At 43.2% G+C, this 23,646-nt stretch overlaps 1 protein-coding gene across 1 annotated transcript; it reads left to right on the forward strand.

Annotated features, from left to right (window-relative positions):
• Nucleotides 1-142: 142 nt before the first annotated feature.
• On the forward strand, nt 143-23,182 carry ABRAXAS2 (abraxas 2, BRISC complex subunit). The gene is made up of 9 exons (XM_075423898.1): nt 143-257; nt 966-1,056; nt 4,694-4,730; nt 7,255-7,321; nt 9,924-10,114; nt 10,691-10,810; nt 11,470-11,554; nt 15,892-16,006; nt 20,959-23,182. The coding sequence occupies exons 1-9, from the start codon at nt 186-188 to the stop codon at nt 21,423-21,425; spliced, it is 1,245 nt and encodes a 414-aa protein (XP_075280013.1). The 5' UTR covers nt 143-185; the 3' UTR covers nt 21,426-23,182.
• The last annotated feature ends 464 nt before the right edge of the window (nt 23,183-23,646 follow it).

A 23,646-nucleotide genomic window follows, 5' to 3' on the forward strand; every position in this document is an offset into this window, starting at 1 on the left:
TCGAACCGGCAGCGGCTCCGGCCGCAGAAGCCGGGAACGGGGCTCTGCTTCTCGGCGGGACCCCGGTTCACCGCCCCGCAGCCGGACTACAGCTCCCAGCAGCCCCCGCGCCGCTGCCGGAAGCGGGCGGGCCGCGGGGGGGCGCGCGGTGGCTTGTGGGATCGGCGGCGGCGGTGGTCTCCGTCATGGCGGCTTCCATCTCGGGCTACACGTTCAGTTCCGTCTGCTACTACAGCGCCAACAGCAGCGCCGACCACGTAGGTGCCCGGGGCCGCCGCGTCCCGGCGCGGAGAGGCGGGGAGGGGCGTCGCGTCTCTCGGCCTGCGGGGCTCAGCTCCCTCCCCCAGCGGCGGCCGGGCTGGGCCGGGCCGGGCCTCGCCGCCGGTCAGGCCCCGGGCCGGGGGTGCCGGCCCCGCTCGGCTCCTGCCGCCGACGCGGAGGCCCCACCGGTGCCTCCTTCCTTCCCTCTCGCGGGGACGGAGGATGAAAAGATGACTTAAAAGTTTTATGATCCTTGATGCTGCCCAGGGCCCGGCCCGGGCTCCGTATGTAAGTGTGAGCAAGCCTCTGCGGGTGTGAGCCCCGCTTCCCCGCGGCTCTGAACGCGGTGGTGCGGTGCTCCGTGCTCGGGCCTCCTCCTCATCCCCTGCCGAGCTGGGGCTGGAGGCAGAGCGCTGCTCTGAGCAGTCCCTGTTTGCCCCGTGTGAGCTGTGTGTTCCCTGCGGGCGCTTTCATCGGTGTTGTTTTGGGACGAGCTGTTCCTGTAGGGTTGTGAAAAGGCGTTGGGAAATCAGCGGGTCGGTCTCGGTAAACCCACTGGTTATATCTGTTGCCGCTCAGATCATGTCTTTCAACCTAAATGTTTGTTTTCATTCTTCCATTTAATGCTAAGAAAGTTAAAATAAATGCCTGTGTAGTGGTTTTTTTTCTATTTTTAGTATTTTTTTTTCCCCTTGAAATTGTAGGAAGGATTTCTGCTAGGAGAGGTGAGGCAAGAAGAGACCTTTAGCATTAGCGATTCGCAGATCAGCAACACTGAATTTCTACAAGTGATTGGTAAGTAACAGAACTTTGAGGAATTCTCAAAGAAGCACTGTTCAGTTTTTCAATTTTCAGTACATTTCAATGAGAATTCCTTCACTTGTGAGTCCGGCACGAGATGTTCCAGTCTTTCAGAATCGCATCTGCCACAGTATTTGTGTGTTTACAGCTGAGGTGTGAGGAAAGGGAACAGTCCTGTGCTAGATACGGGGGTTTTATACATCTCCTTTTGCGAAGAAAAGATTGTTTGTGACAGATAGTTATCTGCATTTCATGGTGGAGAAATGATTAATTTGGTTTTCCATCCTGTTAGGAGTTTCCTGCTCAGTATGGTTGCCCAAATACAGGCACGTGCTCAAAATAAAACAAATGCATTGCTTGATTTACCAGTGCTGAAAGGGGTCAAATTTCCAGTGGAGAGTTTGGATGAATGGCTGGTGGTTGATGACGTGGTAAACTGTCACAGCAAGATTGACCAAGGAATATTTGTTGAACAAGTTACTTTCTTGATAAGCACGTGCACTTACTGTACAGCTGGTTTGTTGTTGTGAGAAGTGAAAGAAGATCCTGTGGTTAAGTGCTGTTGGTTGAGGCAGATGTTTTTACAGATGAGTGAGATGCTGTTGCAGGTTTTTACCTCTGTGGTTTATAGAAAATAGGAAACCCTGGAAAGAAAATGCCTTTTTTTTCGTGTACATAGATATAACCCAATGTTAATATACGTATAAACTTTCTTCAAAAACCCAAAGGGGTAGGTACCTGGCTTTGTGGATCTGGTACTAGATAACATAGCAGCATCTGAATAAAGCATAGCTAATAAACAAATGTCTAGCAGTTTGCTCTCAAATGTTATTTGCAATCGGAACTAAAGGTCTCTGAAAGTATGCGCTATATAATGTCACATCTTAAGATACTTGACACCTGAAAGTATGATGGTTGTGTATACAAGAATCCAGAAGGTTAAGTAGTTTCCTGTTCCAGTTATTCCTAAGGAAACACGGGTGATAAATTGACTGTTTGAAGTGTCAGTTAATTACAGTTAATTAATGGAGCTAAATTACAAAAAATAAAGGCATAGGATTTTTTTTGTGTGTATATAATCGCTGTCAAAGTATTGCATAACGGCAGGCAGCTGATGGCAGTGTCTGTTCAGACAAAACTAGACATGAGTGTTCAGTGGTGACTGATCTGGGTGATTGCTGACAGTGTCATGCAGTAAGGCCTAAAACTGCAGCTCCTGGTGGTTTCACAAACCAAGTGTTTGTGTGCTAAAAATTACTCCCTTTTTAGATACTCTTTTGCCACATTCCTGATTAAAGGTATTTTCTGAAAAGGGAAACTACACACGCACAAACACACACCCCACATGATCAGGATATTTTTTGTTTACCAAATTTTTACTCCAGTATTTATTCACCAGCATTAACTCTTGAACTCCCAGTTCAATTCATGAACCGAGATCGACAGTTTTGTGGCACTGTTGGCAGAGATGAGTTTTAACATTCTTTCGTGTCTGCTGTCACAAAGCTTTGTGGTGGTGTTTGAGTAGGAATGTGTGTATATAAGTATATGCACTATATAGATATGTAAAAGTCAGTGTGTAAAATTGAGAATGATGGCTGCTTCGTGTGTTCTGAGCAGTAGGCTTGTTGCTTCCTGTTTTTCACAAGACAAGGCCTGCGTAGCAACGTAATAACCTGAGAATCAAGCATGCATTCTCAGTAGTTGTAAACAGTGCGTTTGCTGGAAGGAATTGGTCTATGCTGGAATAATTAAACTTGCTGGCTTTGTTTAGCAAATCGTTTCCACAAATTCCTGTACATCAGTGTAAAAATGTGGGGTTGATACGCTCTTAAACAATTTCAAATAAAGAAAGGCTGTAACTCTTAAGAGCAGCGGCATGAGGAGTTATTGCCGGTGACAATGCACGGTTTCTCAGGCGTTACACCTGATGTTCGGGGCCTTGTTTTGATAAATATTTTGTCTTAAATTGTTTGCTAAATACACTGAGATGCTACCGTGTGTAGTCTGTTGTTCTGGGGAGCTGCGGTGGGATTCTGACCCTGCTGAGATTGCGATCGTGAGCAGCCTGTGCCTTTCAGAGCAGCGGGCGGTGAGTCACTCTCCGGGAAGGAAGAGTCTGAGCAGAGGTGTTGCTGAACGCTCCAGCGGGGCTTCTGATGCAGGAGCTTGAAATGAGATTGCTACATAACTGCTATCCAGTCTGAGCAAACACAGAGTCAGACAGAAGTTACGCGATCAGGGTGTAATAATATGAATAAATGATAAGCTGTATTTGGTAAAAAGAGGAGAGGAGAACTTGAAAGAAATACTAAACACCACAAAAACGTCAGTCATGCTCGGTATTAGAGAGATAATATGGACTGTTTTTTTACTCTTTTCTTGCTCTTCTCTGAGATTACTGACATGTTACAAGCTTTGCTGCTTAAATAAGCGTCTTAGCGTTTATTACAATCTCTTCAATGGAAAAAAAAAATACTGCTGTGAGTTTTTAATGCTTTATATAACAGAATTATAGATTGCAGCTAACCGTTTTGGAGTTGCTGTTGAGGTTTAACCCCAGCTGGCAACTAAGCACCACACAGCCGCTCACTCACTCCCCCCCTCAGTGGGATGGAGAGAGAGTCACAAGGGTAAAAGTGCAAAAACTCGTGGGTTGAGATGAAGACAGTTGAATAGGTAAAGCAAAAGCCACACACACAAGCAAAGCAGAACAAGGAATTCATTCACCGCTTCCCATCGGCAGGCAGGTGCTCAGCCATGTCCAGGAGACCAGGGCTCCGTCACGCTAACGGTTACAAACGCCGTTGCTCCAAACGTCCCCCCCTTCCTCCTCCTTCCCCCAGCTTTATACGCTGAACAAGGTGTCCTGTGGTGTGGGACATCCCTTGGTCAGCTGGGGTCAGCTGTCCCTGCTGTGCCCCCTCCCCGCTCCTCGTGCACCCCCAGCCCGCTCGCTGGTGGGGTGGGCTGAGGAGCAGAAACGGCCTCGGCGCTGTGCGAGCGCTGCTCAGCAGTAACGACAACGTCCCAGTGTTACCAGCACTGCTTCCAGCACTGAGCCAAACACAGCCCCACGCCAGCTACGGGGAAGAAAATTACCCCAGCCAAAGCCAGCACGGTGGCGTTTAACCCCTTTCCTCATCACAGATTCTATTTGCCTTGCCGGGTGAAGTACTCCAGCGTACAACATTTCAGTGATTCCCTTCTCCATCCCTTTTTTTATTCATTGCTGCTGTAATAAACAGTGTATGTGAATGCAAGTAAACTGTTGTGGAAAGGTGTATGAAAAAGAAAAAAAATATCATAAATGCCATTGTGAGGAGGTTACAACTATATAATGGTATCACAAGTGTGTATTTGAGGCTCAGATATATCTGAGCAAGTATACATCTTGCTTATTTTTAAAATATTTTCCTTTGTAAAATAGCAGATAAGGAAGAGAAGCTGGTTTTCCAGGTACAGTGCTGTGTCATCAAGCGTTGTTGAGACATTAAGGGCAGCTTGTGGTCCGACAGAAATGTTTGTTTGCTCAGTAGCTGTGATGTGGAAAGTTCATGCGAGAGATGCCACTCTAATTTCTCTGTACCTTCGGCAGTTGGACATATGTCTCTCTTTTTTGTTGTTGCAGAAATCCATAACCATGAGCCTTGTTCAAAACTCTTTAGGTAAGTATTTTCTGTTGTTTTTCCATGTTGGCTGCAGAATATAAAAATAGGTAGCTCACTGAAATATCTTAGCATGTCAGATGTACCTACCAATGTTTGCATTGTTTGCTCATCTGATGATATTACAGAAATACATGTAAATGGCACCAACCATGACAATAAAAGTATGAGTTCACACTTGCAGTAGCACTTACCTCAGGTTAGAAGGGGTGCTGATTCAGGCTTATTTCTCTTTGAATTTCCACCTCACATAGTTAGTGGAGGTAGGGTAGCAGTCAGATCAAATCATATCCCTCTGACAATTAGGCTGAATGTCAAAACCAGTTGAAACTATTGTAGTCTTAGGTTAGCTCTGGTTGGGCCTGGTGGGTCACAGAATACCTGAGTAAATCGCTGGGTTAACAAGCTGTTTTGTGGTTAACTGTACTGACTTGCACCAACTAATTATTTTGAAACTTTCAGCTTACTAGTTATTTTTGCCTTCTGATCTCCTGTACTTCAGAATTTAAATTAAATGTAGGTCTAATATATTCTATTTAGCAGCTTCCATCTATTTACATGTAGCTTTTCTCTGTAGTCTTCACTTGTCATACAGTGATGGCTTCTAAATTGCTGTTGAGAAATTCCTTTTAGAAGGAATTCCCAGTTAATCTCCTCTTGTCTCTATTTGGAGATTTCGAGCCAATTAAGAAGACACAGTACATTAGATATTATGATTGACATTGGTTACATTAGAGAGAAAAGCTGCAATCTATCATTTGCTGTCTGATAATTACAGAGAGGGTACTTTTAGCCCAGTGATTTAAATGCTAGAGACTCTACACGTCAAGATAATGTCCCAGTGTCTAGTAGACGCTTTCTGATTCCTAGCGATGCTTTGTGCAGCGCATATCAAAACCGATCACGTTTACTGCTTCTCCCCGGTCAAGAAATTGGTTGTTAGTAACTGAGCTGATGGAGGAAGGGGGAGAAGCTTTCTGCACAAGAAAACTGATGAATTTACTTGCTTCAGAGCATAGAGGACACTCGCAGCTCATATGGCTTTTATCAGTACCAGAGTGTGCTGGTGGTTTCCCTGCTCCGTCAGATGTAGCAGATGCTGGTTTTGGGGGCATTCTGCCTTATCCTTTTGACTTGAGCGTGGCCAGTCTGGGGAGGTCTATTGCTCATCCACTCTGTGTTCTTGTAAGCTGGCACTGCGGGTGTTAAGTACGGCAGGCTTGGTTCCAGTGCTTTTAACAGCATGTGGGAACTGAATAAGAAGCCAGGATTTTAAAAGGACTGATTTCTCCGTCAGTGCAGTTTTCAACTGAAGGTGTTTCGTTACATACTGGTTGCTCGTCCCATAAGAAAATTATTCTTATAAAGCATAGAAAGAGAAAGAATTGGATATCCGCTACGAACAGGAATGTATAAATATTGTGAACATGACTTGACAAGATCATGCAAGTATTACGTAGTACCTCAAATTAGTAGTTAGTTGTAGTCTTAATATTCACTAGAACTCGGATCTTGAAGCAAATTTGATTTCCACCCTTATTTACCAGCCAAGTACTGAGCTCAGGATTTTCTGTTGTGTTGTTTTATCCCCCCACACAAGAGCTGAGATCATAGAGCTCTAAACCGGAGTGCTTTCCTGCATGGCTTTAGGTGTTAGTGGTATCAGTCTTGAAAGAGACTGAGGGCTTGGCAGGTAGGTCAAGGAAGAATCTATCTTCAACTGTTTTTCCTTTTATGATGAAGTTTCATCTACTTGAATTTATAAACCTGTCTGTGTAGATAGATTTATAAATTCTTAAAACTGTTTCGTCCTCAAAATAACAACGTGCCAGTCTTTGGGCCTCAGTTCTGTAAGCAGAGCTGTGCGGAAGGACCGTGATACTTTGGATTCTTGCTGACCTCTCTGTAACTGTTTTGGCTGCAAGGGTCCAGTCGTGTGGGTCTAATTGCAGGGCTGGAGCTCAAGAAATTGATTTGTAGTTGCATGTAGAACGGTCCTGCTTTCCTTTCTTTTGTGGCAGGTAGGCCTCTTATTGTCAAAGCAGGGTTTTACAGAACGCTAGTCAAAATAAAATTACACAGTCAATTTATGTGTGTACCCCTTGTTGTAGGGGCTGGCAGTGAAATACTAGGCATCAAACTAATGTGTGCAATGAAAGCATTCTAAAACTAATGATTACAGGCATCTTATATTTCATTACTAGTGGTTTAAAAGCAGTTAGTTTTCACACCAGTTAGTCTTAGGCATCTAATTTAAATGCTGAGCATCTTCCTCTGTGACGACCGCCTCTATTAGCAGTGCAGTCAGCCTGGGCTTCTAACTGTGTCTATGTAGCACCCGAGCTGGGTGTCTTAAGTAGGTGTTGTGAATATGGACCTATGATGATAAAGGTAAAACTGTACAAATTGCTTTGTAATGTATAGAATGCCATCTGTTTGAAGAACTCTCAAAACTATTTACTGTATGTATAATGTGTGTGTATAAACTGTGTACCTACCTTTCTCTCTTCTCTTTTCGTTCAAGCTTTTATGACTATGCAGGCAAGGTTAATGAGGAGAGTTTGGACAGAATTCTTAAAGACCGAAGAAAAGTAAGTTTTCTATCTTTTCCTCCTGTTCTAGTCAATAGAGCCTATAATGAGTGGTTTTGGAAAATGAACAAGAAAAAGTGGTTAACTAGAAGAAATATTTTCTTTTACAAATCTGATGGTTTTTTTGACCCAAGATTGATCGGGTACCGAAGTTGGTGGGTTAGTGGTACTTAGGCTGAACTAGCAGCAATGGGTGGATTCCCTGAGGAAATGCAAAGGTTTAAGTTCAAGTCTCCTAAAGGAGAGGAGAAGGGCTGGTATGAACCCACTCAAATTTCCAAGCTCAACATGTAGCATGGTGGTTGTGTACTCTGCTGTTAAGACCAACAGAAACGTCGCTGGTCTGAAAATCTGTTCTGAAGAGTTCGTTTAAGAGTTGTAATGATACAGACTTGTAATTACAATTTTTACACTGTCAGTTTTAAACTGGAAAAACCATTCTATCACTTATGTCAGATGTTGTCATAGCTTTATGTCACGCATATGTTGTTAGCAGCACAACTAGTACTAAGACAATTAAATTTTAGTAGTTATTTGCAGAAGAGTCAAACCTTTTTTCGGTGTTTCATCTCATGCCATACTTGTAGCACACTATCTATCTAATTATTGAATAACGGCTTCAGACGTTCTCATGAACTGATACGTCGGAGAGCAGAGCCGAAGGTGTAGTTCCTTTGGTGCAGAAGTGAATCCACCAGTCAGCTCGCTCTGCCAAAGGGACGGGTGCCTGACTTGCGTGGTTCAGTTTGTGACAGCCGTGGAGCTTGTTAGACCTAGCAGGAAAGCCTCGCGACTGCGTGCGTGTGGCTCGCAAGTGCCAGAGCTACTACAAGGTAGGGGTGCTTCAAACAAGACCTTTTTTCTTGTTTGACCGATTTTGAGAGAGCAGCAGCAAACCAGTGTCATTCCAGCTGCTGGTAGAGCTGCAGGTTGCGTTTCACTGGTATGCAGAGCTGCCTGTCAAGGTGTGACCTGCTGGGCTTTTGGGATTTCTGTCCTCCACAGGTGACCCAGGCGTAGCTGTCACTGCTCTGGTCTGAGTCAGAGTGCCTGCTGTGTCAACTGATCATCGTTATGCGCGGCGCGTGATGACAGTCGCTCGATTGCTAATTGAATTTGCAGTCTTTGCTTGCTGTTCACCTTACCCACCTGAACTGTGGACTTCTGCTGGCAGACAAGGCTTAAGTTGAGCAGGGATCTTTGGGGAAGCAAGCCCTAAATCTGTGCAACTTCTGCAGCACTGCTCATTGTAATGCTTCTTTCTTCTCTGTTTCTTCCAGCAAATGCTCTCAGAATAAACTCCTCTGTGCATACAAATGTATTTATCCTTAGTGCATAAGTGCTTTGTGTGTATATTTATATATATAGACAAGTACATCTTCATACTTGTGGAGTGAGTTTCCAGTCTCAGATCCTGAATTCTGTAAGCCCGTAACCGTACTCTAGAACATTACAGCACGTGAAGTTCCCCTTCAGGAGACAAGGCAAAAAAACATGATTTAAAAATTCTTGTCTCCCGCTAGTTTTCAGTTGAATTTTACTTTGTTAGGATCTGTGTTGCAGGGAGACTCTGGAAAGATGCATGATCAATGGTGAGAAAGCAGGCAAAACAGGAGAAATTAAAATTTGCAAGTGTCATGTGATGAAAGCACCACAGATTTAATGATGTTAATTGTCATAATGTCAAAAAAGAAAGAAATACTGTTGTCTGGGAACCAAGACAGTCTTGTATTCTCTTTTGTTAGCACATAAGCACATTTTATTACCTTGACTAAGTAATTGTACAGATTTATTATAAAAGGTTGAAAACAATGCTTCCTTTTTTATTTATCGCGGAAGTCATATTGTTTAATGTGTAGAGTCTGCTCTGTTCAGCTGCGTGTATACATTGCAGTCTTCAGGCATCTCTCCGTGATAGCGCCTATTGCTGGGACTCTGCCTAAACCAAGTTGTTAATGCTGTGTCCTTTTTCATTCATCTCTTAAATTAAATGTTAGTTTACGTGAAATAAAGGAGTTTAATGCATGTTGCATTCAAAGTAATCATTGAATTAGAATGGGTCTTATCTGATGTGCGTATGAATCTGTCGCAATTAAATACACAATGAGATAATTTTATTGCTGTACACAGCAGATTACTCCTGCATGTGTCATGAACAGACATGAGTTTGCAAATATGTTTGTGAAGCACTGGAAAAGTGTCTTATAAATCCATACAGGTGAATAAGCAGCTGAAATATTTAGGCTGAAGAAAACCCACGTCTGCTGTGTTTATAGACAGCGCAAGTCTAATAATCTGAAGGTGCTCCAAGGTTTGTTGCTGAAATGAAACGACTGAAGTACGTTGGCGGTGGGATCCTGGATGCCACTGCGGACACACGGGTGTTTGTATACAATGAGGTTGCACAATTAGTAGTTGTGTTCTAACAGGATGTCACTTGTTTTGGGATATTCAGTGGGGGCAAGCCTCTAGTCATTCAGCCCGGTGTTGTTGTAATAAAGTAATCACATGATACTATAGTGTTAGCAACTTTCTTTTCAGAGGGTAGATATGTACCTCTCAATTAATACTTTGGTTTTTTTCTGTTATACTTTGATTACAGAACGTTATTGGATGGTACAGATTTAGGAGAAACACTCAACAGCAGATGTCATATAGAGAGCACATCATTCATAAACAGCTGACACACATTCTTGGAGTGCCTGATCTTGTCTTCCTTCTCTTCAGCTTCATTTCCACTGCAAATAACTCAACGCATGCTTTAGAATATGTGCTTTTTAGACCAAACCGAAGGTAAACAATCTCTGCGTATGAACCAGTCTTTTTTTTTAATTCTTCTTATTGCTACTATTTATACTCTAAACTATTTTGAAGTTTGTACAATTACATCTAAAGAAGGCTTTGTGTTTATCAAATGATGTTTTGGTATGCAATTTTTAGTGAGGACAGATTTTTTTTTTTTCTGTGGAAGTAATTTATAATTTAAAGTTTTGGGGTGAGCAAAAGTTCTTTTCAATCTTTAAATCTTCAGACAACAAAACCAATATATTTTAAGAGAAATCAAATGTCAGTACTATGTTTTTTATAATAGACCTGAATGTACCTTCACCTTTCTGGTATATGTGGTAGCGTGAATGCACAATTAAAAGGTTCTGCAAGGGACAGAGGTAGGTCCATCTCAAGGGAGTCTTTGATTGTGCATTCATTGTGAACACAACTTCTAATATTTAGCAACTTTTGTAATAAACTTAAACCAGAAGTTTTAAAATGAGACAAGATTAGAGAGAATTAGAGATGGGATAATGTCAAGGCTATTGTAAATAAACTTTTGAATATGAATTAAGAAGCCTTTCTAAACTTTCTCTACAGGTATAATCAAAGGGTGTCACTTACTATTCCTAACCTAGGCAACACTAGTCAACAGGAATACAAAGTTTCTTCAGTGCCAAATACTTCTCAGAATTATGCCAAAGTCATTAAGGAACACGGGTAAGGATTTTTCCTTTGCAGATGAAATATGGTCATCAAGCTCTACATTCTTTACCTTCCGAAGAACAGTGCAAATACGCATTTCAAGCAGGAGAAACCTAGTTCTGGAGGAGAATGGTTGGTTCCCAGTGCACTTTTTCTGCTTAGAGTCAAATCTTTTATAAAAACAAAGGGAACTCAGTGCACTAGTCTGAAAAGCAGAGTTAGAATGGCCAGTTGGTGCTGTGGGCCTTCTGGCTGGAGGATTCTTACTGGATTCCCCCCCCAGCCGAGGAATTTTGTGCGTAGGCTTGCTTTGGAACTTGAACTCCGATTTGGAAGTGTTGAAGTCTTGTTGGTTTTTTAAGTCATTTTAATTAAATGCTGTAAATGCAGAGTAGCTTTTCTGACTGTTAACAGTGAAATTATACATGCTTAAAGATTTCTGCACAAGTTTAATCTCGTTCAGTGGGACTTTGTTATTCCAGAAGGAATTTTGGTGTTAAATATGCTGCTGTCCAAATTTTGGTTCTTGAGAGTGCAGTCCATCTTTATTTCTAAAATGTACTTTATTTTAAAAAATTAAAAAATATAGGGATTAACTGCTTAATGTCAGAGACAGCGTGAGCTAGAAACTTGTGTTCTATTTTCTAACTAATTAGTTCTGCTTTTTTTTTTAGTACTGATTTTTTTGACAAAGATGGAGTCATGAAGGACATCAGGGCTATATATCAGGTTTATAATGCACTTCAGGAAAAAGTACAGGTAACTTCCTTTACTTACTATTGGTCAGTACGTGTGTGGCATCTGTTTGTCCTTTGCTTAAACCAGGAGTGCAGGAGATGGAGAATTTCAGAGCTCATAAACAATTTATTACAAACTGTAGGCAAAAACAGTCTTACTTTCCTTAATAACGAAGTGTGTTGGTTTCTAGTTAGCGTGTGCGTTTGCAGTGGCTGCTGTAAAAGTGGTTAATGTGAATATTATTAATTCTTTCATTTTTGCAAGTAAGAGTGATGTAATGCTTAGTGATTTCTGGGAGACATTGGCTGTTTTTCAGAGTATGCACTGAAGAAAAGCCTTGCTGAAGGCTGTAGGCATGTACACAGGTTTAAAGGCTTGCCTGTGTGAGTTTAAAAAATAACTCCTGCCTCTTACTATTTAGCATGCAACAAAGAGCTCCATCTGTTAGTTAAAACTGGTGACTGTTTTGTGTAGTGCACAAGCAAATCCCGCTCCAAACCTGGCAAAGCATCTGAAAGTGCCTCGAGTGTCAAGTCTGCTAAATGTGAGCTTGTCAGTTCACAGCTTGTCCTGTGTGCAGAGCAGCACAGCCCTGCTGCCTCGGGAGCGTGCACGTCTGCTGATTGTGCGGCAGTCACAGCTTATTTCCAGGCTTTCCCCTTACATCTGCCCCGGAGGGGTTTGTGCCTCTGCTCCAGCTTGGCTGTGCTGGTGGGCGCAGACGGCAGAGAGCGAGGCAGTGATCGCTCCAACCACCCCCTCGCCCCGCTCGCACGGCGGAGCTGCTGTTTCTCGGTGGAAGCTGCGACTTTCTAACCTGCCTTGTAAGGTGGGTAACACATCAGGAAGGCAGACTGCTTTCATGCTGGCTTCAGGAGACGTGAAAATTTATTTTCAGAGGTCTGTCCCATTAGCTAATGGTATTATTCTGTGACGCTGTTTTTGCCAAGAGCGTGTATATCCACTCATGCTCTTGCTGTTGTTTGAATTAGCGTCTGAAAAAATGGAAAATGTAACATCATCAGGGAGTTGTCTTCCTATGTGTTAAAAGTACGACTTTGTTGTATTTCACCATGTAAATTATGCTGCTGTACATTGTTTACAGAGCTTAGAAGTAACTTAGGAGTTGGCCAACATGAGGAACTTGTATCTTTAAAATGACTGTTTCACAGGGAATATTACAGGATTGGAAAGAAGTTTTCTGGTAAAGCAGCTGAGACGTGTTTGCATCATTCACCAGTTAGTTGGGAGGGTTTAAACTTTATGAACTTCTAAAAATTACATGTAGTTAATGTTTTTCAACTCTGTAGGTAAGATCAGTAATAGTAACCTTTTGGAGAAGAAACAGTAAATGGCCAGTGACTTACTGTCTAAGACTCATCAATGCTTTTAGGTTTGTGTGCTCTTAAAAACTGATCATGTTTAATGATAATGACTGATAGTAATTTCTGAAGAAGTAAACAATAGCCAGTATAACATGTTTAGATTAAAAAATAAATCATAGACTCATAGAATTGTTTAGGTTGGAGGGGGCCTTCAAGATCAAGTCCAACCGTTAGCCGAACCCTGTCAATTCCACCACTAAACCATGTCCCTAAGCTCCGCATCTACATGGTTTTCAAATACCTCCAGGGATGGTGCCTCAACCACCTCCCTGGGCAGCCTGTTCCAATGCTTTACAACTCTTTCAGTGAAGAAATTTTTCCTAATATCCAATCTAAACCTCCCCTGGTGCAACTTGAGGCCATTTCCCCTTGTCCTATTGCCTGTTACCTGGGAGAAGAGACCAACACCCACCTCACTACAGCCTCCTTTCAGGTAGTTGTAGAGAGCAATAAGGTCTCCCTTCAGCCTCCTTTTCTCCAAACTGAACAACCCCAGCTCCCTCAGCTGTTCCTCATAAGACTTGTTCTCTGGACTGTTTGCCAGCTTTGTTGCTTTTGTCCGGATATGCTCCAGCACCTCCATGTCCTTCTTGTAGTGAGGGGCCCAAAACTGAACGCAGCACTCGAGGTGCGGCCTCACCAGTGCCAAGTACAGGGGCACAATCACCTCCCTGCTCCTGGTGGCCACACTATTCCTGACACAAGCCAGGATGCTGTTGGCCTGCTTGGCCACCTGGGCACACTGCTGGCTCATGTTCAGCCGGCTGTCGACCGACACCCCAAGGTCCTTTTCCGCCGGGCAGCTTTCCAGCCACTCCTCCCCAAGCCTGTAGCGTTGCTTGGGGTTGTTGTGACCCAAGTGCAGGACCTGGCACTTAGTCTTTTTGAATGCTATACAGTTGGCCTCGGCCCATCGATCCAGGCTGTTCAGATCACTCTGCAGAGCCTTCCTACCCTCAAGCAGATCGACACTCCTGCCCATTTAGGTGTCATCTGCAGAGTTACTGAGGGTGCACTTGATCCTCTCGTCCAGATCGTTGGTAAGGATATTAAACAGAACTGGCCCCAAAACTGAGCCCTTGGGAACACCACTTACAACTGGCCACCAGCTAGATTTAACTCCATGCACCACTGCTCTTTGAGCCTGGCCATCCAACCAGCTTTTTACCCAGCAAGGTGTAAACCTGTCCAAACCATGAGCAGCTGGTTTCTCCAGTAGGAAGCTGTGGGAAACAGTGTCAAAGGCTTTGCTAAAGTCCAGGTGGACAACATCCACAGCCTTTCCCTCATCCACTAAGCAGGTCACAGAAGGAGATCAGGTTGGTCAGGCAGGATGTGCCTTTCATGAACCCATGCTGACTGGGCCTGAGGACCTGGTTGTACTGTGTGTGCCGCATGATGGCACTGAAGATGATCTGCTCCATAACCTTCCCGGGCACCGAGGTCAGACTGACAGGCCTGTAGTTCCCACGATCCTCCTTCCAGCCCTTCTTGTAGGTAGGCATCACGTTAGCTAACTTCCAGTCAAGTGTGTCCTCCCTAGTTAGCCAGGACTGCTGATAGATGATGGAAAGTGGCTTGGCAAGCACATCTGCCAGCTCCTTCAGCACCCTTGGATGGATCCCATCCAGCCCCACAGACTTGTGTGTGTGGTGTAGCAGGTCACTGACCATTTCCCCTTGGGTTTTGGGGGTTTCTTTCTGCTCTCCATCCCCGTTTTCCTCCTCAAGGGGCTGGGTGTCCGGAGAACAACTCCAGTTACTGTGAAAGACTGAGGCAAGGAAGGCATTAAGTACCTCACCCTTTTCCTCATCCTTTGTCACTAAGTTTCCCCCTGCACCTAATACAGCATGGAGATTCTCCTTTGCCCTCCTTTGGTTGCTAATGTATTTATAGAAACATTTTTTATTGTCTTTTATGGCCGTAGCCAGTCTTAAGTTCTAGTTGGACTTTGGCTCTTCTAACTTTCTCCCTGCATAACCTCACGATATCCTTGTGGTTTTCCTGCCCCTTCCTCCAAAGGACATAAACTCCCTTTTTTCCCCTGAGTTCCAGCCAGAGCTTTCTGTTCAGCCAAGCCAGTGGTCTTCCCCACCAGCGTGTCTTTCGGCACATGGGGACAGCCTGCTCCTGTGCCTTCAAGACTTCCTCCTTGAAGAGTGTCCAGCCTTCCTGGACCCCTTTGCCCTTCAGGTCTGCCTCCCAAGGGACTCTGCCGACCAGGCTCCCAAAGAGGCCAGAGTCTGCCCTCTGAAAGCCCAAGGTGGCAGTTCTGCTAACCCCCCTCGTTACCTCTCCGAGAATTGAAAACTCCATGCAGTGCTACAAAGCTACAAGGTCTTTTCATGATCGCTGTGTTCAAGATGGCCTCCAGCCATTACATCACCCACAAGTCCTTCCCCATTTGCAAACAGCAGGTCCAGTGGGGATTCTATAAAAATTCACCTTCATTTCCTAACCAGCATAGGGAAATCTTCTTGAGAAATCTATGGGTCTTGTTCATTTAACAGAGGTATTAGTTAGGAGGTCAGCTTGGGACAGTTGTCTCGAGTCAGCTGTTTCGTACCTCAATTTGAATTTGGTCTAGTGTAAAAAGTATGCACCTTTATGCTACATTTTAAAATCATGCTACTATAGTATCATCATTGTGCTAAAACCAGTGTATTAAGAAAGAAAAAAGCCAAGTCTTTTCCACCAAGTAGGAAGAACTAGCTTTGGATCTGATTACAAATCTTCCTGTAATGATGAATTATTTGGAAATGCTTTTCCTGTCATGCAACAGCTGGGAATTGGCAACAACCAGTAAAGAAAATGATCTTCAGGTTTAGTATTATGCTCTGTTATAGTTAACTCCTGCTCTTAGTTTTGTGCTTTTCATGGCTTCTTGTCTGTTGGTAGCTTTATTAATGTTATCATGAAAGTCTTTCATGTATTTTTTGCAAAATCTTACCATATCTAATGTTTTTCTTTTAGGCAGTATGTATAGATGTAGAAAAAAGTGAACGTGTTGTTGAGTCTTTTCAAGCTGATGTAAACAAGTTAAAAAGGCAAATTGCACAAAAGAAAAATGAAAAAGAACAAGAAATAAGTAAGTTGCCTTTCTTTTTTTTCTTTTTGTTTCAGAACCAGATGCTGTAAGGACACAACTTTTTGTGGAATTATTTTGAGTTGTATTCCTGATAGCTCATAGCAAAAGAAAAAAAAAATCACATTGGGAAGGATGTTTCTGTAGGAGTCATTCAGTGTTGGCAAACATAAAACACAGGAGAGAGACAAAGCTGTAGAGAAAGAACGAGAAAGGCAATCCTGGAAATAACACAGGAAAAGATCAGTTGTAGGAAAGGAAAAGTGGAGCAGAGCTAGGAGTGGAAAAGTAAATCTGAATGCTGGAGAGATTCCTTTTGAAGTATTACACAGAAACAGGGTACTGTGTTTACAAGCCAGTAACTATCCATGTTTTTTTGAAATCTTTATTCCCTTTCCCACTCCCCAAACCTATCCCAGCACCGATGAAGTTGGAGTTCAGTTATACCACCGGCCACCAAACAAACTGGGTGAAGCAAAATGAGTGCTGAAGTGATGAACATTGATGTGGGTCATCTGGAGTGTTGTCTAGATGACTTTTGACCTTGTAGCTTTTAGTGGATGTATCAGGTTTTTCACCACGGATTTAGAGGAGACCATCTACAATTTTATCCTCCTCTCCTGCTTCATAATTCCTGGATCCTAATTTAGTCAGCATTTTTTGCGTTATTTGCTGACTTAGTGGTGAACATGATTAGCATTGAAATACCACTCTTCAGCGCTGAACTAAAGCTTCCCAAAAGTCCATTCTGAAGTCATTCCTATCTTCATGAGTACCTGCTAGAAAGTGGAAGAAACTATTTAAATGTGGAATGTTGTTGGAGTTTGCCTGACTGTCAGTGATGATATGGTACTTCAAATATGAATTTCAATTTGTATTAGTTTTAGTTCCATGAAGCTACTGAAATATTGTCCTTCTTGCAGTGTGTTGGGGGGATTCGTTTTGCGGGAAGCTGAATTAGGTAATTCTTTGACTGACTTAAGGCAATGCAGACATGATTGTCGTCTTCTAGTGAAACTCTGAATGCAGAAACTATAATTCTGCTGCATTCTTAAGACCTATATTAGTATCAGGTTGATTCGATCTAAGTTTCCATGGTGCAAATAAGTCCCATTAAAAATCCGCATTTTTAATAGTTGCTTCTGCATTCTGTATTTGTATTACAAATTTTGGTACTATGCATTTAGGACTGGTAGGGAAAGCTGGGAGTATATGTATCTGTGTCTTTTTTTTTTTCTTTTTTGCTGCTCCATAATTTTCTGAATCAGTGAGACCTGTGGTGTGAGCATACAGTGTCCCTCCTTCTGAAAAACTGAATGTGGCTTCAGGAGACTCTAGCTTAGCAGTAGACAAGGTTTTGTGAAGAGCCTGGACCTTTCCAAGGAGACATTGCTGATCTAATCTAGTTTGTGAGTGTAAGGGAAGACTGAAGGTAGAGAGGAGGAGCAGAGAATAGGCAAATGGGAAGTAATACTTTAAAAAAAACCCAATTCATAAGCAAGTTACATATTTCAGCAAACACTGCCTGTTTTTTCCATGTTTTGAAATGATAAGCAAATAACCAAGTTTTGTAATTTTAGCTACGAGATTTTTTTTTTATTATCTGTACATCTTGTTATCTAAAGCTGTGTCTGAGACAAGAGGACGGCTTGGATGGGTTAACACCCTAAACTGTGCAACAGGCCCCTCTGCTGCTGTGACTGGGTATTTTTATTTTCTCCAGACAGCAAAGTACTGTCACCACATGAGCATTTTAGAGCAAAGCTCGATCTGTCAGCCCTCTGCTCTTAAGGTTCTTCCTTCTCTGAACCTCAAAGATAAGGTAAAGAGCCAGCATCAGCCACAGACCATTTGAAAGACGGAGTCGCTGCTGTTCCCTGCTTGGCTGTAGATGAAGCAGCCAGGGAATTGCTACTACGCGAGCTAGCAAGAAGCAGAGATGGGTATTTAGTGTGACTGGAGCTGATCCCAGCCCATCTGGCAAAAGATGGGGGAGGAGGAGGAAGAGCAGTCGGCGCTAGCCTCTAAATACTACCAGTGAGATGCAAATGCCGGACTGAAAATTTATGCCAGAGCAGATAATCATGTGAGAGGGCTGAAACGAGAAAACATGCAGCTTGTCTTTCTGCAATATTTTTAGATGTGAGTAGCTAAATACTGAAGCTGGCCTTCTGTTCTCTCGCTTTCCCAATATCGGGAGAACTTCCTTGTTTTTAGGAATTAAATGTTCCAGTTCATCATTTGGTCTGAGCTGGAGGAAAAGGGAGCGTTTGATTCTATTTCCCGCAGTAGTGTTGTGTGAAAGCTTGTTACTCTTAGAAAGCTTTGGTTAACGGGTTATGACTTTAACACTACAGCATAGAAGTCAGTTGAGACTGTACCTGCCAGATCACTGAAGTAACCTTGTACAGGCAGGGGCCTGTTGTAGGGTACGGTGAGTGCTGTGCGCTTCCCAGAGGCCAGGAAGTCTCCCACCGTAGTTCTGGTATCGGAGACCAAAAGTAGAGTTCGGTTATGCAGCTCATTCCTCGAACGCTTGACGGAACACGCTCTCTTTATTACTGAGGAGATACCTCGTTGGGGTGATTAAAAGGATTATTCAGCTCTCATCTGGCTTTTCCCAGAAGTATGGTGTGACAGCAAGTAGGGCTGATAACATTTTGTCTATCACCTGGCTGCAAGGCAGCTTAAATACACCGGTGTCCGTTCTGACAGATGTTTGGAGGTTAATAACCGGTTAGAAACCGGTCGGAAACTGAAGTCTGTCCCAGCGCTTAACAGAACTTCCTGCAAGGAAGTTTCTCCTCATGTCTAATGTATCATACTCTAATTTAAGCTGCCTTCTGCTTACCTTTCCACAGCAGCCTCCTACGTACATGTGAAGGCTTAAACTGTTTCCTCAGTCTTCTCTAATTATCCCAGTTATTTCAGTCTTTCCTCTTCGGTCATGATACCTAGACCTCTAACGAGTCCTTTTCTTTTGTAGAGTTTCTCCAGTTTTTCCCTATTTCTTAAACTGTGGTGTTCAAAATTAGATACAATATTCCAGTTGTAGTCTTAACCATTACAGTACATACTGGAATAATACTTACCTGTTTCTCAACAGCCGAACACACTTAATGCTTGTTGATATTTATAGTTCACATAACAGTAAACCCATGTTTCTTTTCTGCAGAAGGATGTAACCGTTCCTCATTTTGCCATTTGGGCGGTTTGTTATGCCTGTGCATGCCTTCCATAAATTATTTTCCACATCATCTCATTTAAGATCCCTTTGAAATTCCTGATTCTGATACCCCGTTACACTTGCAGCTATTACTAGCATAGTACCATCTGTAATTTTAATAAGCGTGTGCCAGTTAAATTCCTTCGTTTAGGTTGTTAATGTGAGTATAGTTCCAGTGCTGAGCTGTGGGAGCTTCATCTTGAATCGTCTCCAATGTGACTGATGCCCATTGTAACTGTTCTTTGAGCAGTTTTTCAGCTGTGTTTTTGATCCTCACAGTGTTTAGGTTACTGTCTGTCCATTATGGAACACAGAGATGCTGTGAATTCCTTAAAGGCGAGGCATATCCGTGGGTTTTGGTCTTGCTCTGATTGTTAAAGCCACACGAATTGGAAAGAGACCCTGTCCTTGGTGGACAAATTTAGTTCTAGCAGCTGTCTGACTGTACAGTTACTGAAATGAAAGCCAAACCATGGCAGTGGTGGCTTTACCCATTACGTCTGGCTTTGCCCAGGGATTTCAGTGCTCGTCTCCACCTTTTCCAGCTATGGTGGCCAACATACCTGACCAGTGTTACACCAGTGCGAGAGCCCTGGTCGTGGATCACATGCTAGGGATCTAGAAACACAGGTTGGAAAGATGGCTCTTGCTCCGCTAGCTAGCTAGTGATTTAAGCAGGAGATACCACGTGAGTGCAGAGGTTTTGGCCAGCAGAAGGTGAGCGTGATGCACAGTGGTCTCGGCAGCCTGCTAGGCTAATCACAGACATTAGGAGTGAAAGTTTTAAAAGAAGAGTTTGAGAGAAGAAGTCAAGGTAACTTCTTTGCTGGTCTTCATGAGATTGTCCCCTAGTACATGGGGCATTATAAGAGAAAGTAAAGAAATGTGATTTTAAGTTGCGCTATCAGCAGCAGAAGCTGATACCGTCTGATCAAAATTGAGTCAGGCTTTCAGTACTGAGTAAGACACAGGTGGAGAAGAGCAGGCACGATAAGCCCTAGCATAGCTGCTTTTTGATGTGAGAAGGAATAGAGAAATACAGGGAGAAGATGAGGTGGGAAGAGCGACGTGTTATGGAGACTTGCTGTGGCTGTGTGTCCAGGGGAGTCAAACTGGAGGAAATGAACTGGGCGGGGGGACTGGCAGATCAAAATGGAGCACACTTGCACCACGTTTAGTTTTTGAAATGGGTTCATGAGGATAACCAAGCTGTGCTGACACTGATGAGTTTCGTGGATGTGCTGCTGAATTTAGGGAAGCTCGGCTTTGTCGAGCTCCAGGAGTAGGATGTAGCAATACGCAAGATTTGACATGGTGGTTAGGATAATGTCTTGTACAGTCACCAATACAAACATGAGAATTGCCAAAGATGAGTAGTGGAGACTGAGAGGAACAGATCCAGCGATGGAGTTTGAAAGCAGTGCCGGGGGTGAACATTTAGTAGTAACAACCAGAGAGAAAGAAGGGAGAGCAGCGAAGGGCTAGGCGGGTGGCTGCCCAGGGAGGCTGTGGAGTCTCCTTCTCTGGAGATATTCCAGACCCGCCTGGACGCGGTCCTGTGCAGCCTGCTCTGGGTGACCCTGCTTGGGCAGGGGGTTGGACTGGGTGACCCACAGAGGTCCCTGCCAACCCCGACCATGCTGTGATTCTGTGATGCTGTTCCAGCTGGGTTCCATAAAGCATACTGCGAAGGAAGCATTAAGTACACCGATGTTCTTTGCTTTTGTAGGAATGCAGCAAGCAATTTTAAGCAGGCAAATGCCGACAGATAACTTGGAACCTATGTTTGTTCCACGAATGTCCTACACTGGATTTGCTGTGGAAGGCTGCACGCTTGAAGATTCCGACGTCTCTGATCCTCCCCCTCCGTATTCCGATTTCAATTCAACCGATCAAGAAAGTACTGTCGGTCACGGCCTCCTAGAGAGCAGTGTTTTTATGCCTCGACCTCAAGCAGTAGGTTCTTCCAGTTATGTTTCCACAAACGCAGGATTGAAATATTCTGGTAATGGAGCATCCATGCCATCTTCCCAAAGAGCAGTTGGTGACAATGTTGACGAATCAGAAGACAGTGATTATGAAAACTTGCTCGAACCTACGGAGTCATCTGACAGTGAATACTCACAGACAAGGGATTCACGACCTTCAGCGCATCCTGATGGTGATTCCAGGAACACTCAAACTTCTCAGATTTGATAGGGGGGGAAAAAACAAAACAAACACGACACTGTTTTTTCATCGTTGTTACAGAGAGACTTTGGGGATTCAACCTGGAGGAAATGGACTACACAGGATTACTGTGCACACGAAATGTAGAAGACTTGCACTAGATGGTTTATTCACCTTGTGATACATTTTGCAAGTTTTATAATGGAATCATTAGGATAATCAAGTTGTACTAATACTGATGAGGTTCATGGATGTACTGGTAAACTTAGGCAAAATGACATTTATAGAGATCTTGTAGCTTTTGTTGCTGTATTTTCTTTAAGACAATAAATTGGGATGTAGTAACTAAGCACAGTTAGTCTACAAATAATGTTCTCAAATCAAAACTTACCTCTTGCACTATCATGCCTTGAATTTTAATTTTTGAAAGGGAATAAATATATCAGCCGCCTTCAAAATAGCTTTCTATGGTAAGCCAAATTGGCCTTTGCAAGCAAAGAAATTTTGATAATGCTGAGAAGCCTGATTGGAACAGATGTGGTCTACCTTCTTCTAGCAGCATGCTCTTTTAACAGAGAAGGGGTTTCTTTCAACTTTTTTTACTAGCAGAATGTGTGTATCACTTAAAATGACGGTTGCCTTTTTTTCTGTAAAGGGGGGGAGGGGGACGACGACTGGTAAATCATCCAAATGAATGTCATAATTATTCTGGTTTCGCTGGGTTTACGACGACTTTATGCCACACTAGCCTCATTCATTGTCTCATTTGTTATTTTAGCATAAATACGAAGTGCACATACAGGAGTAAATGACTGACAGAAGTAGTAAATTCCATCATGATTGGACTTTGGAGTCTGCAAATTACAAACATCAGAGACTGCTTCTTGCGTTTTTATTTGCATCTGAATATTGGATTTACGCTTCTAGATGAGTTATTTTATGTAATGAGTAGGGGATAGGGTAGGAGGAGGTTGTTTGGAGAGTCCCCTGGGTTTATTACCTCTTTTCCTCTGGGTGAGACGTGTAAATGATTATTTGAATTACAGCTCTTGTCAGAAAATTGCCGTTTGGGATAAATGAAGTGTGGTATATTTAGAGAATTTCATGTTTGGATGCACTTATTTTTATTTAAATACCGCTTGTATGCTAACGTTGCCCAAAATATGTGAAATTGTGCCACTAAGAAGTTTGTATTATTGGACTTTATCCCTGATCTGTAAATGAGAAAATACACATTTTAAAATGAGGTTATCTTAAGCATTTATCACTTTGAGGTGTGAATAACCACTTCTTTGGTTTACACCCAGAAGAACAAAGCAGTCGCTTAAAAGTTTAAATATATTGGATTTATGAAAGACTCACATTTCAGTATGTATTGTGCGTGGAAGCAAAGGTCTGTTCGTTGGCCTCTCCTTACCTGTACTAAATTCAGCAAAATGCCTTTGGAAAAAACAAAGATTTTGAGATGTCGAAATCGCCACTCTTCTACCGAGCGTTTCCACCTTTACACACCTAGTGGTCTGGTTTAACTATTTGACCTTATTCTCATTAGCCTTAACTGGACGCGGTTTGTCCTCGAGTGTTGCGATCCGTTCGGCAGAGACCCGGCTCCGCGCTGCCGCTGCCCGGCGGCGGGCACCTCGGCTCGGGTGCGGTGGGCGCGCGCGTGCCGGAGCCAGAATGGACAAGAAGGCAGCGACCGTTTTTATTTTTATTCCGCGCAGAAACCTGCGAAATGTACATCTCTGACAAAGCAGTTAAATGTGACAATAAAACCTTATTTAATCCTGTAATTTATATTTTCGTATTTGTCAGGTTCCGTGGCGGTGAAATAACTCACCAGAAGGCAGAAAGGGGCGATCTGTTCAAGCTAGGCTGGTGGAAGGAGCGAGAGGGCGATCGGGCAGACGGGGAGGAGGTAGCGCTGCGCCGTGCCCAGTGCGTTCCTGCGGTTACGCTGATACAAAGCTCCCTGAGTTCGGGAGTCTCTTAGTAACAAAAAGTGTCGTAAGTTCTGCTTGGTTTTACGTAGAACAGGTGGGTGATCGGAGGTGGAAGGGGTATGTCATCGTGCCCTCCGGGCTAGTGCCTGTCTGCAGGTACTTTTTTGCTGTAACTGCATACTCGGAAGAACAAAGGAGCTGGTTTTATTCATTTGTTTTTTAATTTAGATAATATCCTGGTAAAAATACATGCGAATGGGCTTTGCAGTTTTCATTACGGTCGCGTTAAAAATGATGATGTTGGG

This window comes from Opisthocomus hoazin, chromosome 6 (genome assembly GCF_030867145.1).
Source record: "Opisthocomus hoazin isolate bOpiHoa1 chromosome 6, bOpiHoa1.hap1, whole genome shotgun sequence".
In the NCBI taxonomy this organism is placed as follows: Eukaryota; Metazoa; Chordata; class Aves; order Opisthocomiformes; family Opisthocomidae; genus Opisthocomus; species Opisthocomus hoazin.